A 17,165-nucleotide genomic window follows, 5' to 3' on the forward strand; every position below is an offset into this window, starting at 1 on the left:
ACCAGGTACCACTCTTAAGCAGTCCCTGGAACTGCAGATGCTGACCTAGGGGTCAGGTACACAGACACAAAAAGGACTAAGGCTCCGTTCAGATTACTAGGTTCAAGATCATCTAAAGAACAGTTACTGACATGGAGACTCAGACATAGCTGACTTAGAGACTGTTAGGACAGTGACGATACATACAATACTCTTATGGGCACACGATTAGACACACGGTTATCGGATACGGGTTCAGGACAATGGCCAAACAAGGACCAGGGACTTCGGGTTAAGAACAATGGCCAAACAAGTAGCAGGGACTTCGGGGTAAGGACAATGGCCAAGCAAGGACTAGGGACTTCGGGTTAAGGACAATGGCCAAACAAGGACCCGGGACTTCGGGTTAAGGACAATGGCCAAACAAGGACCCGGGACTTCGGGTTAAGGACAATGGCCAAACAAGGACCCGGGACTTCGGGTTAAGGACAATGGCCAAACAAGGACCCGGGACTTCGGGTTAAGGACAATGGCCAAACAAGGACCAGGGACTTTGGGTTAAGGACAATGGCCAAACAAGGACCAGGGACTTCGGGTTAAGGCCAATGGCCAAACAAGGACCAGGGACTTCGGGTTAAGGCCAATGGCCAAACAAGGACCAGGGACTTCGGGTTAAGGACAATGGCCAAACAAGGACCAGGGACTTCGGGTTAAGGACAATGGCCAAACAAGGACCAGGGACTTCGAGTTTAGGACAATGGCCAAACAAAGACCAGGGACTTCAGGTTAAGGACAATGGCCAGCAAGGACCAGGGACTTTGGGTTAAGGACAATGGCCAAACAAGGACCAGGTACTTCGGGTTTAGGACAATGGCCAAACAAAGACCAGGGACTTCGCGTTAAGGACAATGGCCAAACAAGGACCAGGGACTTTGGGTTAAGGACAATGGATAAACAAGAACCAGGCACTTTGGGTTAAGGACAATGGCTAAACAAGAACCAGGCACTTTGGGTTAAGGACAATGGCTAAACAAGAACCAGGCACTTTGGGTTAAGGACAATGGCTAAACAAGAACCAGGCACTTTGGGTTAAGGACAATGGCTAAACAAGAACCAGGCACTTTGGGTTAAGAAAAATGGTCAAACAAGGACCAGGGACTTAAGGATAAGGACAATGGCTGAACAAGGACCAGAGAACGTCACAACTCATTAGTAGACTACCACACGGTTGCTTGGCACCTCACTATTGAGGAAGGTGCTTTTTAAACAAATTCCTCCAAGCTATTGGCTAAGAGCCATCTTGCAGGTATACCATTGTCAGGGGGCACTTAACTATGAGCGTGCTGCGCCTTTAAGAGATGGGAGATGTGTGCGCGCACTAGGCAAGACACCGGGCACTGCGGTGCACACAACACCAGGAAGCATGCTGGGGACAACGCCGTGAAGGCGGAGTGGTGAGTAAGCTGGCGTCGCTGCATGGAGGGGTAAGGGGAACCATGCAGGAGTGCTGGCAAATGGCGTTACACCCATGACCTACCGTGACTGTGACACATAGTCGCAAATATTTCCAAATGTCTCTGGTAGCGATTTGTCTTTTTTTTTTTTTTTTTTTTTTACAGCAAAATCGCAGTTGTGAAATAGTTGCACAAATGGTCAGATTTATTTTTCTCCTGCTCCTTGCTTCATACTTTGATGGACAGTTCGGACCATCGGCATGGTCGTGCTGCTGGTCGCAACTGTGCTCCCTCCAAGGCAGCTAGCAGAGGAAGCTATGCCTCTGCAGCGTGGGAGAAGCGCAAAGGGACTGAAGCTGGCAGGATCTGTTGAACAGAGCAAGCAGGCTGTAAAGAATAGAACCAGGTTACACCATGGTCTCCTAACCTAGCAGCTGGTACTCTAGGCTAGGGTTCCCCAACTCCGGTCCTCAAGGCCCACCAACAGGTCATGTTTTCAGGATTTCCCTTGTATTGTACAGGTGATGCAATTATCACCTGGGCAATACTAAGGAAATCCTGAAAACCTGACCTGTTGGTGGGCCTTGAGGACCGGAGATGGGGAACCCTGCTCTAGGCAATGAGCTGTACACTCTAAAATTAAAAGTCCCTTTTTTCTTGAGAATGGAGAGGATTTTAAATATAGAAGGAAATTTCAAAGCCCTTTACAATTTTTCCATTTATGAACGTGAGACAGCCCCTTCAAGGGTGTTCACACATTTCCTGCTGATGGAAAATATTCTCTCTCCTAAAATGAAGCAGCAACGTGGCATGCAGTCACATACGTATTAAGAGACTATGGTAAACCAATTCCAACAATAAAAAGAAACAAAAAAAGAAAGCCATGCTTTACACAGTAATCACTACTACATATGTAAATTCACATTATTTTCAGCCCAGTGAGAATATTGTACAATATTCCACAAAACTCTTCCCTCATAGTCTTAAGGTACTAGAACATTATAGGCTTTACATCCTTGAAAATGCTAGGTGTTTAATATGGCTTGCTGGGTTACTGAACATTAAGCACATATATGCAAAGCAAATATAACTACATGCTGGTAAAGAGACTGAAGAGTGAGGATAAACAGGGCCCAACAAATAAACCATCAACCACCGCATCCTGCACTGTGTGCTGCTATGGTCCTAGCAGAGATAAAACAGATACTAGGTGCAGCAGGCTGCACAAACACAATGAAAAATAGACACGGGAAGGAATCAAGACAAGCTATAAATACTGTTTCTAAAATTCTCAGCAGAGACATGTAAGCGATAACCTTGAGCATTTACTTCTGCCGAGAACCTTCTTAGCCTGACAATAAAACAAGTATATTACAGCATAAATGCTGCATACACAACTTACACTGAAAGGGAAAAATACTAATGAAATCTCAATGATCACAATATTAAATATATACAGATACCCGAAAGAGGTTATTAGGCCAATAGTAAAAATGTCATTTAATTGTTTGTTTGTAGAACTCGGTCACTAATGTAAACTCATATTTATGCAAGGCTGGTTTCACATTAGCGTCTGTTTGCGCAGCGTTTCATCCGCAGCAATCCGTATGCATCATGTTTCCCTATCTTTAACATGGTGTACACAGGGGCATGCGTTAGCATCAGTTCGCATGCGTCTGCGTACGCATGCGTCGTTTTTCAGTGTGTGGCAGGGTCCGGCGAACCCATCATGTTGGTTTTTTGGAAGCGGCAAAAATCCATCAAATATGCGCATTCATGAGCATGCGGATGAGTGCGTCAAATAAAAGCATTACTGTCTATGGGAATGAATGCATTTTTCTCATAAACATGTCCGGGAAACGAGACACGCCCATTGGGTGTGGCTTGTGTCAAGGAAATTCTGCAAACGCATGCAAAAAAACGCATGCAAATGCAGCATTTTTTTGCAGTCATGCATATGCGGATTAAAAATGCGGCGTAAACATGCGTTTGTATGCAATTTGACATGCGTTTGTGCACACAGACGAAACGCTGCGCACACAAACCCTACTGTGAACCTAGCCTTTGATATGGTGCCAGACAAAAGGTTGATACAAAAAATTAGAACAATGGGGATAGGGGAAAATATGTGTAAGTGTGTTAAGAGCTGGCTCAGGGATAGGAAACAAAGGGTGGTTATTAATGGCGCACACTCGGACTGGGTCACGGTTAGCAGTGGTGTACCACAGGGGTCAGTATTGGGCCCGCTTCTTTTTAACATTTATTAATGACCTTGTAGGGGGCATAGAGAGTAGAATTTCAATATTTGCAGATGACACTAAACTCTGCAGGGTAATCACTACAGAGGAGGACAATTTTATATTACATGAGGATTTATGTAAACTAGAAGCTTGGGCTGATAAATGACAAATGAGCATTAATGGGGATAAATGTAAGGTCATGCACTTGGGTAGAACAAACAAAATATATAATTATGTGCTTAATTGTAAAACACTGGGCAAAACTGTCACTGAAAAAGACCTGGGTGTATGGGTGGATGACAAACTCACATTTAGTGGCCAGTGTCAGGCAGCTGCTGCAAAGGCAAATAAAATAATGGGATGCATTAAAAGAGGCATAGATGCTCATGAGGAGAACATAATTTTACCTCTATATAAGTCACTAGTGCGACCACACTTAGAATACTGTGTACAGTTCTAGTCTCCGGTGTATAGGAAAGACATAGCTGAACTGGAGCGGGTGCAGAGAAGAGCGATCAAGGTTATTAGGGAACTAGGGGGTCTACAATACCAAGACAGGTTATTACACTTGGGGTTATTTAGTTTGGAAAAACGAAGGCTTAGGGGTGATCTTATTACAATGTATAAATATATGCGGGGGCAGTACAAAGACCTTTCTAATGATCTTTTTACTCTTAGACCTGTGACGGAGACAAGGGGGAATCCTCTACGTCTGGAGGAAAGAAGGCTTAAGCATACTCACAGACGCGGATTCTTTACTGTAAGAGAAGTGAGACTATGGAACTCTCTGTCATATGATCCTGTAATGAGTGATTCACTACTAAAATTTAAGAAGGGACTGGATGCCTTTCTTGAAAAGTACAATATTACAGGGTATATACACTAGTTTCCTTAATATTGCATTGATCCAGGGAGCTAGTCAGATTGCCGTATGTGGAGTTGGGAAGGAATTTTTCTCCCCAATGTGAAGCTTACTGTTTGCCACATGGGTTTTTTTTGCCTTCCTCTGGATCAACATGTTAGGGCAAGTTAGGATAGGATATGGGTTCAACTAGATGGACTTAAAGTCTTCCTTCAACCTTAATAACTATGTTATCATCATGGTATGGGACTGTTTTTCAGAATACGGCACTGCAAACTTCATGCAATTGAAGAAAGGATGATAGGACAAACATACTGAGACATTCTTGATAAAAATATACTGCCATTTGACTGAATGATGAAGATGAAAAATGGGTGAACATTTCAGCAAGACAATAATCCCAACAGGCAAATAAACTCTCAATTGGTTTCAGAGAAAGAAAATGCAGCAGATAGAACGGCCCATTCAATCACCAGACCTGACTCTAATAGAAAGTTAATGGAAGAAATTAAAATTCAGATTTCATATAAGGAGCCGACAGAATCTTCAGGATTTGAAGAGCGTTTGTGTGGAATAATGGGCCAAAATAACACCTGAGCAAAGCATGCAACTAATTTCTCCATACAGGAGGCATCTTGAAGCTGTCATCACTAACAAAGGTTTTTGTACGAAGTATTAAACACACTTAAGGAAGTGTATTCAATACTTTTTCCTGTGTCATTTCTCATTATTATACATAATTTATGGACATCATTGGTTTGATTTCTTTTCCTATGTGGATTCGATGGGTTGTTACAATAAAGATTATTTGCTCCGAAATGTTGTGATTAGCATGATGAATCTGGGACAGTGACTTCCTTTGGAGGTACACTTCAGGAAATTAAAATCTACCTCTGAAATACACTGCAAAAGTAGACCGCCAAATGATGCCAATGTTCTGGATTCATCACACTAATCAAAACATTTTAGGGAAATTGACCTTATAGTCTGTACTAGAAGCACACACTGTGCACGAACAATATATTGGCCCGCTTGCACTCCAAAGCTCGTCATAATGAACAATGCAACCTGCTTTGTTGGTGGAGGTGGGCCCAGTCTTCTCTTGGGCCCCTGTGCAACTGCATGGGTTGCACCAATAGCATGTACACCCCTGGTATGCATGATATCCACAACTTAGCATCATTAAGTAGATCTGCCATTCCATTATTTTAATTTTTACTAGGAAGGCAATTTGACAGTAACATCAGTGTTGTATTAGTAACTGTAATGGCTTTGCATTTGTTGTACTCGTGGATTATTACAAACCTGTATTTGAGCCTGTTAGGTTGTACCTAGCATTCATTTTCTTGATAATGTTTTCATGTATTTGATACCAATCGCTTTCAGTGTTGCACCTAGAAAAGTGATACATAAATAACTGTTACAGCATCAAACAGAATACAATACTTAGAACCTTGTATCTTAAAATATATAAAATGTGAATTCCTCTTTGTTAAAATATTATTCTATCTGATTATGCAGATGCTTCTGGACAAAAATGCTCAAAAGGGAGGAACACAAAGAACTTACATATAAACTTTTAAAATGAGGTCATCTTTCGATTCTCCTGTTAAGAGGTCAGCGATGCTTAGAGCGGCACAACCAAAGGGTCGACGATATTGCACATTAGAAGAGTTTTTCTTCTCACCGGCTCCCATACGACCTTGTAAGCAAATGGAATTTGAAGGTTAATGTAAGCGAAACACAGCATTAAGCCAAAAAAATCCAAAACAAAAGTATTTGTTTTGAGACAGAATTGTAGTGTAGGAACTTGCTGATGCACTGGAAAGAATTGGTAGCATCAAGTAATCCAATTCAAATAAGTAAATATATATGTTAGTATATACTCAGTATCAGTAGCGTAGCTACCGGGGGGCAGAGGGGGTGGTGGTCCCGGGCCCCGCGCTCTGAGGGGGCCCACCGAGCTACGCTACTGTAACTATCGGCGTGCACAGCGCGCCCATACAGTTACATTCTGTGGCAGAGCAGGGAGAATCGATCTCCCTACTCTGCCACCCAGCCGCTATGGGCCCCTGAGAAGGCGGTGGGGGGCCCCGGTGCAAGCAGTGGGTCCCCCACCTCACAGCCAGCAATGTCATCCTGGGTATTTTGTGCGCACAGAACCTGTGATGAGGTCACAGGAGGGGCGGAGTCAGGGGGTCACATGATCAGGGGCTTCAGTGGCTGCAGGACTCTGCTGTGCTGGTTGTCATGGTGCTGGATGAGGTGAAGTAAGTTTCTGTGTGGGGTCAGGAGGGGTTTACAGGGTGGATGTAGCAGACTGTGTGTGTATGAGGTGTACAGAGTGGAGCAGTGTGTGTACAAGGTGTACGGAGCAGAGATATGCATGTATGAGGTGTACAGAGGAGCGGGAGCCACGTGTGTATGGGGTGAGCAGAGCCATTTGTGTACGGAGTAGAGCCGTGTGTGTATGGAGCAGAGCCATGTGTGCGCGGCGTGTACGGCGCAGAGCAGTGTGTGTGTGCGGTGTGTACGGAGCGGAGCCGTATGTGTAAGAGGTGTACGGAGCGGAGCCGCGTGTACGGCATGTACGGAGCAGAGCCGCGTGTGTACGGAGCAGAGCTGCGTGTGTACAAGGTGTACGGAGCAGAGACGCATGTGTACAAGTGCACGGAGCGGAGCCAGGTGTGTACAAGGTGTACGGAGCGGAGCTGCGTGTGTACAGCGTGTACGTAGCAGAGGCGTGTTTGTACAAGGTGTACGGAACAGAGCCGCGTGTGTATAAGGTGTACGGAACAGAGCAGCGTGTGTACTAAGTGTACGGAGCAGAGCCGTGTGTGTATAGGGGGTGCGGAGCAGAGCTGTGTGTGTATAGGGGGTATCAGGTGCAGTAATAGGGACACATACGGCAGCAGCGACTCAGTATTGGGGTATCAGGTGCAGTAATAGGGACACATGGCAGCAGAGGCTCAGTATTGGGGTATCAAGTGCAGTAATAGGGACACATGCGGCAGCAGCGGCTCAGCATTGGGGTATCAAGTGCAGTAATTGGGACACATACGGCAGCAGCGGCTCAGTATTGGGGTATCAGGTGCAGTAATAGGGACACATGCAACAGCAGCAGCTCAGCATTGGGGTATCAACTGCAATAATAGGGACACATACGGCAGCAGCGGCTCAGTATTGGGGTATCAGGTGCAGTAATAGGGACACATGCAACAGCAGCAGCTCAGCATTGGGGTATCAACTGCAATAATAGGGACACATACGGCAGCAGCGGCTCAGTATTGGGGTATCAGGTGCAGTAATAGGGACACATAAGGCAGCAGCAGCTCAGCATTGGGGTATCAGGTGCAGTAATACGGACACATACGGCAGCAGCGGCTCAGCATTGGGGTATCAGGTGCAGTAATAGGGACACATAAAGCAGCAGCAGCTCCGCATTGGGGTATCAGGTGCAGTAATAGGGACACATATGGCAGCAGCGGCTCCGCATTGGGGTATCAGGTGGAGTAATAGGGACACATATGGCAGCAGCGGCTCCGCATTGGGGTATCAGGTGGAGTAATAGGGACACATACTCCAATGCTGAGCTGCTGCTGCTGTATCAGCAGGATGAGGGGTTTGCGCAGGTTGGGGATACATGGTGATTGAGCAGGAATATGAGAAGTGAAACATGTCGTTGTTGTATTCTCTGTAGCCGAGTCCTGGCTGGAGGAGTTGTCATGTCAGTCTGGGCCAGATGGAAAAGACGTGAAAAGTGAACGATTCCATCAGAAAGATCGTCAGCGGTAAGACACCAACTATAACTGTGGAGTAATCACATATATTTTGTAGGACTGGTATTTACCACTGACCATATGGTGGTAATATCAATATTGGTCTTTATATAGGGATTATTTTCAGTAACAGTGCAGTCATCTCCTACATCCACTATTAGGGGGCGTCACCGAGTTGTAATCAAAGTTACTTAGTTAGGGGCCCACTCAGAAGTTTCGCCCCCCCCTGAACCAAAACCCTAGCTACGCTTCTGCTCAGTATACTGTATGTATCAAGTTCCTCAATGGATTCTGTAACTTACAGTAGTTAGACAGAACCAGTAAAAAGTTTGGGCATACCTATTCAATGTTCGGTCCGATGTGTTTCAACACAAGACTCTGCCTCTGTTTTTTAATGTGATTCTGAATAAAGGACATTTTATTGGGCCAGTGAGTGCCACCCTTATTTCTATATTTGGATACAGATTGTGTTTTTCAGGTTGCCACCCAAAATCCCTGGGAAAGTACATTTTCAACTCCCTTGATACCTACCGCAGCTGTGCAGTTTACTTGTTTGGACTCTGGGAATTTGCTCATACCTGTTCATGCTTACAAGAGTATCGGGTAAATGACTAATGGATTGCAAAAATACCCACTAAAAATTAACATGTAATATTTTATTTAAAATGTTTTAGTTATAGAAGAAAAATCTCCATATTAGAGGAAATGAGAAAACATTTGTTTTTAAAGATAAGTACCACGTAATTTCTATAACAGAAAAAAAGATAACTGGTTTATGCCCGAAATACAAAAATGATTCTTTCTCCCTTATGTGCTTTACCTTACCTAGCCGCTGAGGTACCCACCCTATAATAAACACAAATGGCAACCCCAGTCACCATCGGCTGGCCCTAACACGTCCTAATTAATTACTGGTCTAACAATTCCCTACAGGCCTACAAATGACAGACCCAAATAGAATAAAACACCACAGTTAGACCACAGAAATATTCAGGCAGGATTCAGAAAAGAAACGGCTGCACAATGTTCTATTCAGAAAGACAAAATCATCCATAACACCTGTTATGTATAGCTAAGAAAGGGGGCCTAAGAAATACAACACAGTGCAAAGCAAAAGAGCACCTTAAATGGAAAAGTGAACTACCGTATTTTTTTGGACAATAAGACGCATTTTTTTCCTCCAAAAATGTGGAGTAAAATGGGGGTTGAGTAGGGATGAGGAGGCATGTTTATCAGAATGGGGATAAGGGGACCATATATACCAGGATAGGGGATATTAAGTACAGAACTTACCACATTTTTTGCTTCAATTTTTTTCCTAATTTCCGCCTCTAAAACCTAGATGGTACTGACCAAAACATCTCATTTTTCTGGAATTTCTTCACTCAATAAAAAAGTTCTTGAACACACCTATATGAGTGCCAAGCATTTCTACATCACAGCAAATCATGGACAACAATTTTCTGATGCCAACTTTTCCTTGAGCCTCCTGAGGAACCATATTAACATGCTTGTTTTTAAAGCTATAGACACAAATTTTGTTGTGCAATTTATCCAGAGTACACCGATACCCCACATGTGGGGGAAAGCTACTATTTGGGCACATGGCAGGGGTCAGAAGAGAAGCAGCACCTTCTAACTTTTTGAATGCAAAAATGGAATGGAGAGCGGACACCCCTGATGTGTCTGAGCACGCTGATACCTGATATGTGGGGGGGACCACTGTTTCGGCGCATGGCAGAGCTCGGGAGGGAAGGAGCGCAGTTTGACTTTTTCAACGCAAAATTGGCTGGAATGGAGATCGGGCGCCATGTCATGTTTGGAGAGCCCCTGATGTGCCTAAACAGTGGAAACCCTCCACAGGTGATCCCATTTTTGAAACTAGACTCCTCAAGGAATGTATCTATATATGCCGAGCACCTTGAACCCAGAGTTTTTTCACATAAGTTTATAACAGAGTCATGAAAATAAAAAAAATTATAATATAAAAAAAAAAAAAAAAAAAAATCACATTTTTTCCACAAAAATGTTCTTTTAGTCTCATTTTTTTATTTTCACAAGGGTAACAGTAGAAATAGACCCCAGAATTTGTTGTGCAATTTCTCTTGAGCATGCAGATACTCCATATATGGGAGAAAACTATGTTTGTGCACACACCAGGGCTCGGAAGGGGAGGAGAGCCATTTGTCTTTTTGAACGCAAATTTTGCTGTTCACACAAGTTTATAACGTCGAACTGTGAAAATTAAAAAATTAAATTTTCCCTCAAAAATGTTGGTTTTGCCCAAAAGTTTTCATTTTCACAAGGGTAATGGAGCAAAATGGACCATGCAATTTGTTGTGCAATTTATCCTGAGTACACCGATACTCCATATGTTTTCGAAAACTACTTGTGAGGCAAAGTGCATCATTCATTCATCTATGGGTGCAGTGAGCATGTTGACACCACATGGGCCTCACAAAAATTTATACCATTGGGCGGTGAAGAATGAGTAATTATATTTTTACTGCTAAAATTATGTTTTAGCCCCAAATTTTACATAAGGATTAAAAATAAGTAAAAATGGACCTCTCAGTTGGTTGTGCAATGTCTCCTGAGTACGCCAATACCCTACATGTAATAGGAAACTACTTTTGAGACACCATGATAAACTCAGAAGGGAAGGAGCACAATATTACAGTGCAGATTTTACTGCTATGGTTTGTGTGTCCCATGATCCACTGGGAAAGTGGACTTTGAGGGGCCTATACATTGTAAACTCCCCAAAAGTCATACCATTTTAAAAACTGCACCCCTCAAATGCTTTAAGACTGTTGTCAGAAAAAAAATTTAATTCTTCAGTTGCTACACATGAATTAATACAATTTGGAATGAAAAAAAAATTTAATTTTCCCTCTAAAATCTTGCTTTAGCCCAAAATATCTTGCTTTTGCAAGCATTAACACCAAGAAGTGGACCCCACAGTTTGTTACTCACTTTATTACGGGCACAGCAATACTTCAACATGTAGACAAAAAGTTCTGTTTGAACAAACCGCAGGAGCAATATTTCAGTCTTGGAACACAAATTTGGCTGAAAGATGGCTGGCGCCATGCCCAATTGGCAGGCCCCTAATGTGCCTAAACAGAAGGAATCCCCCACAACTGACCCCATTTTAGAAACTACACCCCTCCAGGATTTAATCCAAGGGTACAGTGAGTATTTTGAATCCACAGGTACAACCTGGAAATTGATAACATTAGGTCATCATATTGAAAAAGTTCATTTTTTTATTCACAAAAATCTTGCTTCAGCCACAAATTTCTCACTTTTGCAAGAGGTAACTGCGGAGGCACTGCATTGTGTATCTTAATTAACCAGACGTATATCTTTAGCAATCCAAAAAGAGTAGGCTGTTATCTGTATGTTAGCTTTTGAATTTAAGCACTTCTTTCTGGCTGGTCAAGAAAACAGACTTTTGTTTGTGTAAGCCTGGAATATGGACTTGTAAGCTGATAAGTGATATAACATAGTGTGCTCTTATCCTTGATGGCTAGTGATATAATAATTATGCATTGGGTTACCCAGACCATTTGTGGAATTTTAAAACAGAGGCGAAAAATTTATGCAAATAGATTACATAATGAAGCAAGGCGACTTGGTCGTCACCATTCTTCCCTTATCTGTGATGCTGGACTGAAGAACACTTGTTAAATATAAAAATAGGTTACATGCCTCTGTAGCGGAAGACCGAGAGACAGAGAGACTGAAAGACAGCCAAAGATACTGAAAGACAGCCAAAGATTCTGCCAAGACATCCAAACATCCAGGGGATTCCTACAGGACTGCTGTCAATACATCATGGTTCCATCATGAGGGACTCAGATCTATCATTCTACAGGAAACAATCTAGGGGTTATCGGCTCTACTTGGAAAAATACAGATCTGCTCTACTGATCATCAATAAACCATTGATATGTTTGGAGAAAGCCAGGATTGGGACCCACTGGTCACCTGGATCCATGGAAACGCTTGGAGAAGAAAAGAGGTTTTGACCGTCGGGTCAAGTGGCCTTGTACATCAATGGACTGTCATATCCCTACGTTTGTCGTTACCTTCTCTCTGTGTGCATGCCACAGGTGGGGTAGCCGACCCTGGGAGTTCTGAGGTAACAGCTGCCATTATCCCTGTGAGTCAGCAGAAGGGTGAGAGACTCAGTAATGTGCAACATCTTTGGATATTTTGCTGAAAATGTTCTACATGTTATCTGCCTGTTTTGTGGTTGAATAAAATATTGCCACACTGTTTTACCCTCACCCTGTGTTTTTTGAGAAGCGTTATGCCCACGTTAAAGGGAGAACAGGTGTTCGGAGGGATAATCCTTGGTCCATGCGGTTTCGATTAGCAGACAGGGGCACCCACCAACCCAACGCGTCTTCACATCAGCACCAAAAAGTGGACCCCACAGTTTGTTCGCCACTTTTTTTTTTTTTTTTTTTTTTTTTTTTAAGAGCGCGGTGATACCCCAAATGTAAGAAGAAACTTCTATTTGGACAAATGGCAAGGCTCGGAACAGAAGGAGAAAGATATGAATTTTGGAACACAAATTGGCTGAAATAGATTGCGGGCGACAGGTCACATTTACAGGGCCTCTAAGGTGCCCAAACAGAAGAAACTCCCCACAACTGATCCCATTTTGGAAACTACACCCCTCATGGATTTTATCCAGGGGTATAGTGAGAATTTTGAGCCCACAGTTACTACACAGAATTTGATAACATTAAGTCATCATATTGAATATGTCATCATTAATGTTGAGCGCAAGTGCTCACTTCTCGAGTTTGAATCGGGTGCATGGCTATGCATCAAGTATCGCCTGCCATACACTAAGCCCAACTTTAACCCTAACAGAAAACAATTGAAAAAATAAAAATTACAAAATAAAAAAAATAATCTAATGGGATGATTTACTAATAATTGGCTTTTGATCACTGTGATAGGGTCTATCACGGTGATCAAAAGGAACAAATAGAAAAATCCCTGCCAGCCAGCAGATCTCGACGGAGGCACTGCCCATGCTTCCGCCATTTTTTTTTTTTTTTTTCAGGAAAAGGAAGTGGAGGGATCGTGTTCCCCAGGGTCTCAGCTATCCCCAGTAACTGAAATCCTGGAGGTTTTCAGACTCTATTGTGGATCACAGTTTAAAAACAGCGATGACGGGGGCGTGGCTATGTAGCGGCGGAGAGAGGACGCACTTGGGGAGAGCTCCTCATATCCTGATATTCATCCGGTCAGTGGACTCGGGCCACCGCGATATACCTGCCGGTATCGATCCTTCTGGACCGTGGAGCACCTCTGGACCCCCTGGGAGGCCGAATCTCGGCGGGCTGAAAGCTGCACGGGTCGGGGCAGACGGCAGGGCCTGCAGGGACGGCGGCCATCTTCAGAAGCGCACGCTCTGGCAGTGAGAGACGCGGCGCTGGTTCCCTCCTCGCAGCGCTGACAGGTCGGTGCACACACATCCTGAGGAACTGAAGGGGAGAAGTGGTGACTGCTCTGGAAGATTGGTCCCCACACTCCCCTCTGCTAAGCCACCTGACTTGCCGGTGTCATTACTCTAGGGGCCTTTGGACCCCCACCTGGCTGATATCTCTGTGGGCACTGCGGATCCCTCCCTGGCTGTAAGGCCTCTCGTTTGCCTGTTAGAACCGGATCTTATCCTCCTGTGCTGCTGCTTTGTGTTGCCCTTAGGACACCTGTCACCGTTATATTATAGCACTCCTGTGCTCATAACTTGGATCTGGGAGTCCCTGAGTGAACCGTTTCTGTGCCATATTGCTATTGAAAATGAACCACTCCAAGGAGGCAGGAGCAGCCGAAAAATTGAAAGTTTGCTAGACCTGACGATTCTGACACCGCACGGTCCCTCAGAAACACCCCCTCACAGTCTCAGTGTAAAAACCGTCCCTCTGAGGGTGAAGAGGGGAGTGAGCAGGAGGAATTAACCCTCAAGCAAGCATCTGAGCAACTGATGCAGGCCATCTCCTTAACTAGGACATTGTTGACGGGGAAAAGAGAGGACGCGTATACCGAGGTGGGGCGTCTTCGACAAGATATGCAGGCCATGAGAGGGCATATAACGGAGGTGGAGACAAGGGTGTCCAAGGTAAAGGACACCATCGCACCCATGGAAGCTAAGCTTGCGAAAGCGATTGGCTCTGTGAACGCATGGAGGCAAAAGCAGACGACCTTGAGAATAGAATGCGTCGGAACAACATCCGAGTTATTGGTCTGCCGGAACGCTCGGAAGGTCAATATCCGGAACAATTTTTAGAAGACTGGCTCAAAACTTCTCTGGGAGATGAATTTTCCCCAACATTTGCTGTGGAAAGGGCTCATAGGGTCCCTACAAGACCTCTTCCTCCTGGAGCCCCACCTAGACCTTTTTTGGCACCTCTCCTCAATTGCAGGGACAGGGATGTGATTCTTCATCTAGCTCGACAGAAAAGTCCCATCAAGTTCAACAATGCTACGATCTCAATCTTTCCGGATTTTTTTTATGGAACTCCAGAAACAACGGGCACAATTCATGGACATTAAGAAGCGGCTCCGGGAGAGGAACGTTGTGTATTCTATGATCTATCTGGCCAAGCTCCGGGTGGTCCATGGGGGTTCTTCTATATTTTTTACAGATCCGGGGGAGGCGGCTGAGTGGTTGCGGTCCCACAAAGGGTCTGCTGCAAAGGAATCCTAATAATTCTACTGTTAATCAAAATTTTCTTTTTTCAGTGATGGTTTGATTGGAGCTCTTTTTTTTTTCCACAAGCATCCGGATTACCAACAATACCGGACACTGAGCTCAGTGATGGTATCCCCTTGTCTATTTCATGACGGGAGAGCAGGACTTTGCTCCTGTATTGTTTGTTTCTCCACTTTGATGTTTGTTTATAGTGGTTTTATTTGTTTTTTAGGTAGAATTCGCAGCCAACAGCAATTTCAATCTATGGGTACTGTCACACTTAGCAAAGCACCAACGATCCCGTCAACGATATGGATCGCTGGTACATTGCTAAGTGGTCGCTAGTGAGCTGCCACACAGGCAGATCTCACCAGCGACATAGCAGCGGTCGAGGGTCGCTACTTACCTGTCAGATGCCGCGATCCTGACGTCCTCCCGCCCGCGTCCACGCGTCGCTCGTCGGCGCCACAGGAAGCCCAGCAGGAAGCGCCCGACGATAAATGGTCCAGGACCTTCACACGCAATCAGCGATAGCCAGCGGGGGAGCCGGTCGGAGGTAAGTATCACATGTAGCGATATCGCTAGCAATATCGCTATAACGTCACAAAACTAGTGACGTTACAGCGATGTTGTTAGCGATATCGCTATGTGTAACGGGCCCTTTAGTGTGGTGTCTTTAAATTTTGCTGGAGTACTGATGTAGGCCATATCCAGTGGAATGAATATGCGGTCTGAGATGATATGCAGGACATGGAATGTGAGAGGTATAAAAACCCTCCTGAAAAAGATCAAAGTTTTCTCGCAGATTAGACATTACCGCCCTCACATTGTGGCCTTGGTGGAGACGCATCTGACTAGGGATACAGCTCGGTGCGTGCAGAAGCCTTGGGTACAATGGTCGGTTCATGCATTCCATACTAGTTACTCGAGGGGGGTCTCACTGTTTGTGCATAGAGATGTTAGATGGGAAGCCAGGGAGACCCAGAGGGATCCTGAGGGTCGTTTTGTCTTCGTATATGCATCAATAAATACAAGGGAATATTTGATTATGTGTGTTTATAATCCACCCACTGCTAATATGTCCATTCTTGAGAAGGCGATGAGCTTTGCCCTAAATTATCCGGATGCGGATGTTATCTGTATGGGGGACTTCAATATGGTCATGAATAACCATTTTGATAAATTGAGATTGGATAATGGAGTTTCTGGAGGGGTTCCTTCGCCGACAACAACCCAGCTGTCGCTATTTATGGAGGGTAGTGGGTGGTTGGATTTGTGGAGAGTGCGGCACCCTGAGTTGAGGGAGTATACCTGCCACTCATCCACTAAGCGTTCCCTATCACGCATAGATTACATATTCGGATCCAGTGGTCTGGCGATGTGGGTAGATAAAGCACGGTAGAGATGGATCTCAGAACACAGCCCGGTCATCCTCAGACTTAAGTACGGGCAATTAAATAGCAGGATGGTTTGGAAGTTGAACCCTTTCTGGTTGAAACTGATCGTAACCCCCGATAGTACAATCGATCAATTGCATTGCTTCATTTCGTCCCACCAGGAACCTCAGGATATTAATTTATTTTGGGATACCCTTAAGGCATATCTGAGGGGCTGCATGTCCTCCACAATTTCTTACATTAAGCGGATAACCTCAAGGGAAGATGATGTGGTAGAACGGCGTTTGAAGGATTCAGAGACTGCATACATATCTAATCAAACTAACGGCAATAGGATTGAGTGGTTGGCTGCCAAGCGATTATACACCCAGCATATGGACACTAAGTCTAAGCGCAAATTATTCTTTGCCCGCCAGTCTTATTTTGAGCTGGGAAACCAAGCAAGTAAATTTTTGGCCTATCTGGTGCGCCAGCATAATACCTCTAATACAATATTACAGATCCGTAAGTCGGATGATTCGTTGGTGTCTTCAACTGAGGAGATTCTCGGTTGCTTTTACGATTACTATAAGTCATTATATGAGTCTAAAAGTGGCTCTGATGATTTGGGGTGTTTGGATTACTTGTTGGATGCAACATTCCCTACCTTAGATCCTGATCAGTGAGCCTTTATGGATGCTGAATTTACTGTGGAGGAGATAGAGAATGCTATAGCGGACATGGCCCCTGGGAAGGC

General features: G+C 44.4%; 1 protein-coding gene across 5 annotated transcripts in view; it reads right to left on the reverse strand.

Moving 5' to 3' along the window:
* Positions 1 to 17,165, reverse strand: part of DOCK4 (dedicator of cytokinesis 4) — a 505,372-nt gene that overhangs the window by 265,255 nt on the left and 222,952 nt on the right. For all 5 annotated transcript variants that reach the window (XM_073573298.1, XM_073573297.1, XM_073573296.1 and 2 more), the window contains exons 11-12: positions 6,105 to 6,237; positions 5,841 to 5,929 (exon numbers count right to left, since the gene is read on the reverse strand). In XM_073573298.1, the coding sequence (XP_073429399.1) occupies positions 5,841 to 5,929; positions 6,105 to 6,237 (222 nt within the window). The remainder of the gene's footprint in view (positions 1 to 5,840; positions 5,930 to 6,104; positions 6,238 to 17,165) is intronic.

Source organism: Dendrobates tinctorius, unplaced genomic scaffold (genome assembly GCF_039654945.1).
Source record: "Dendrobates tinctorius isolate UK_male_01 unplaced genomic scaffold, ASM3965494v1 ptg000035l, whole genome shotgun sequence".
Taxonomy (NCBI): Eukaryota; Metazoa; Chordata; class Amphibia; order Anura; family Dendrobatidae; genus Dendrobates; species Dendrobates tinctorius.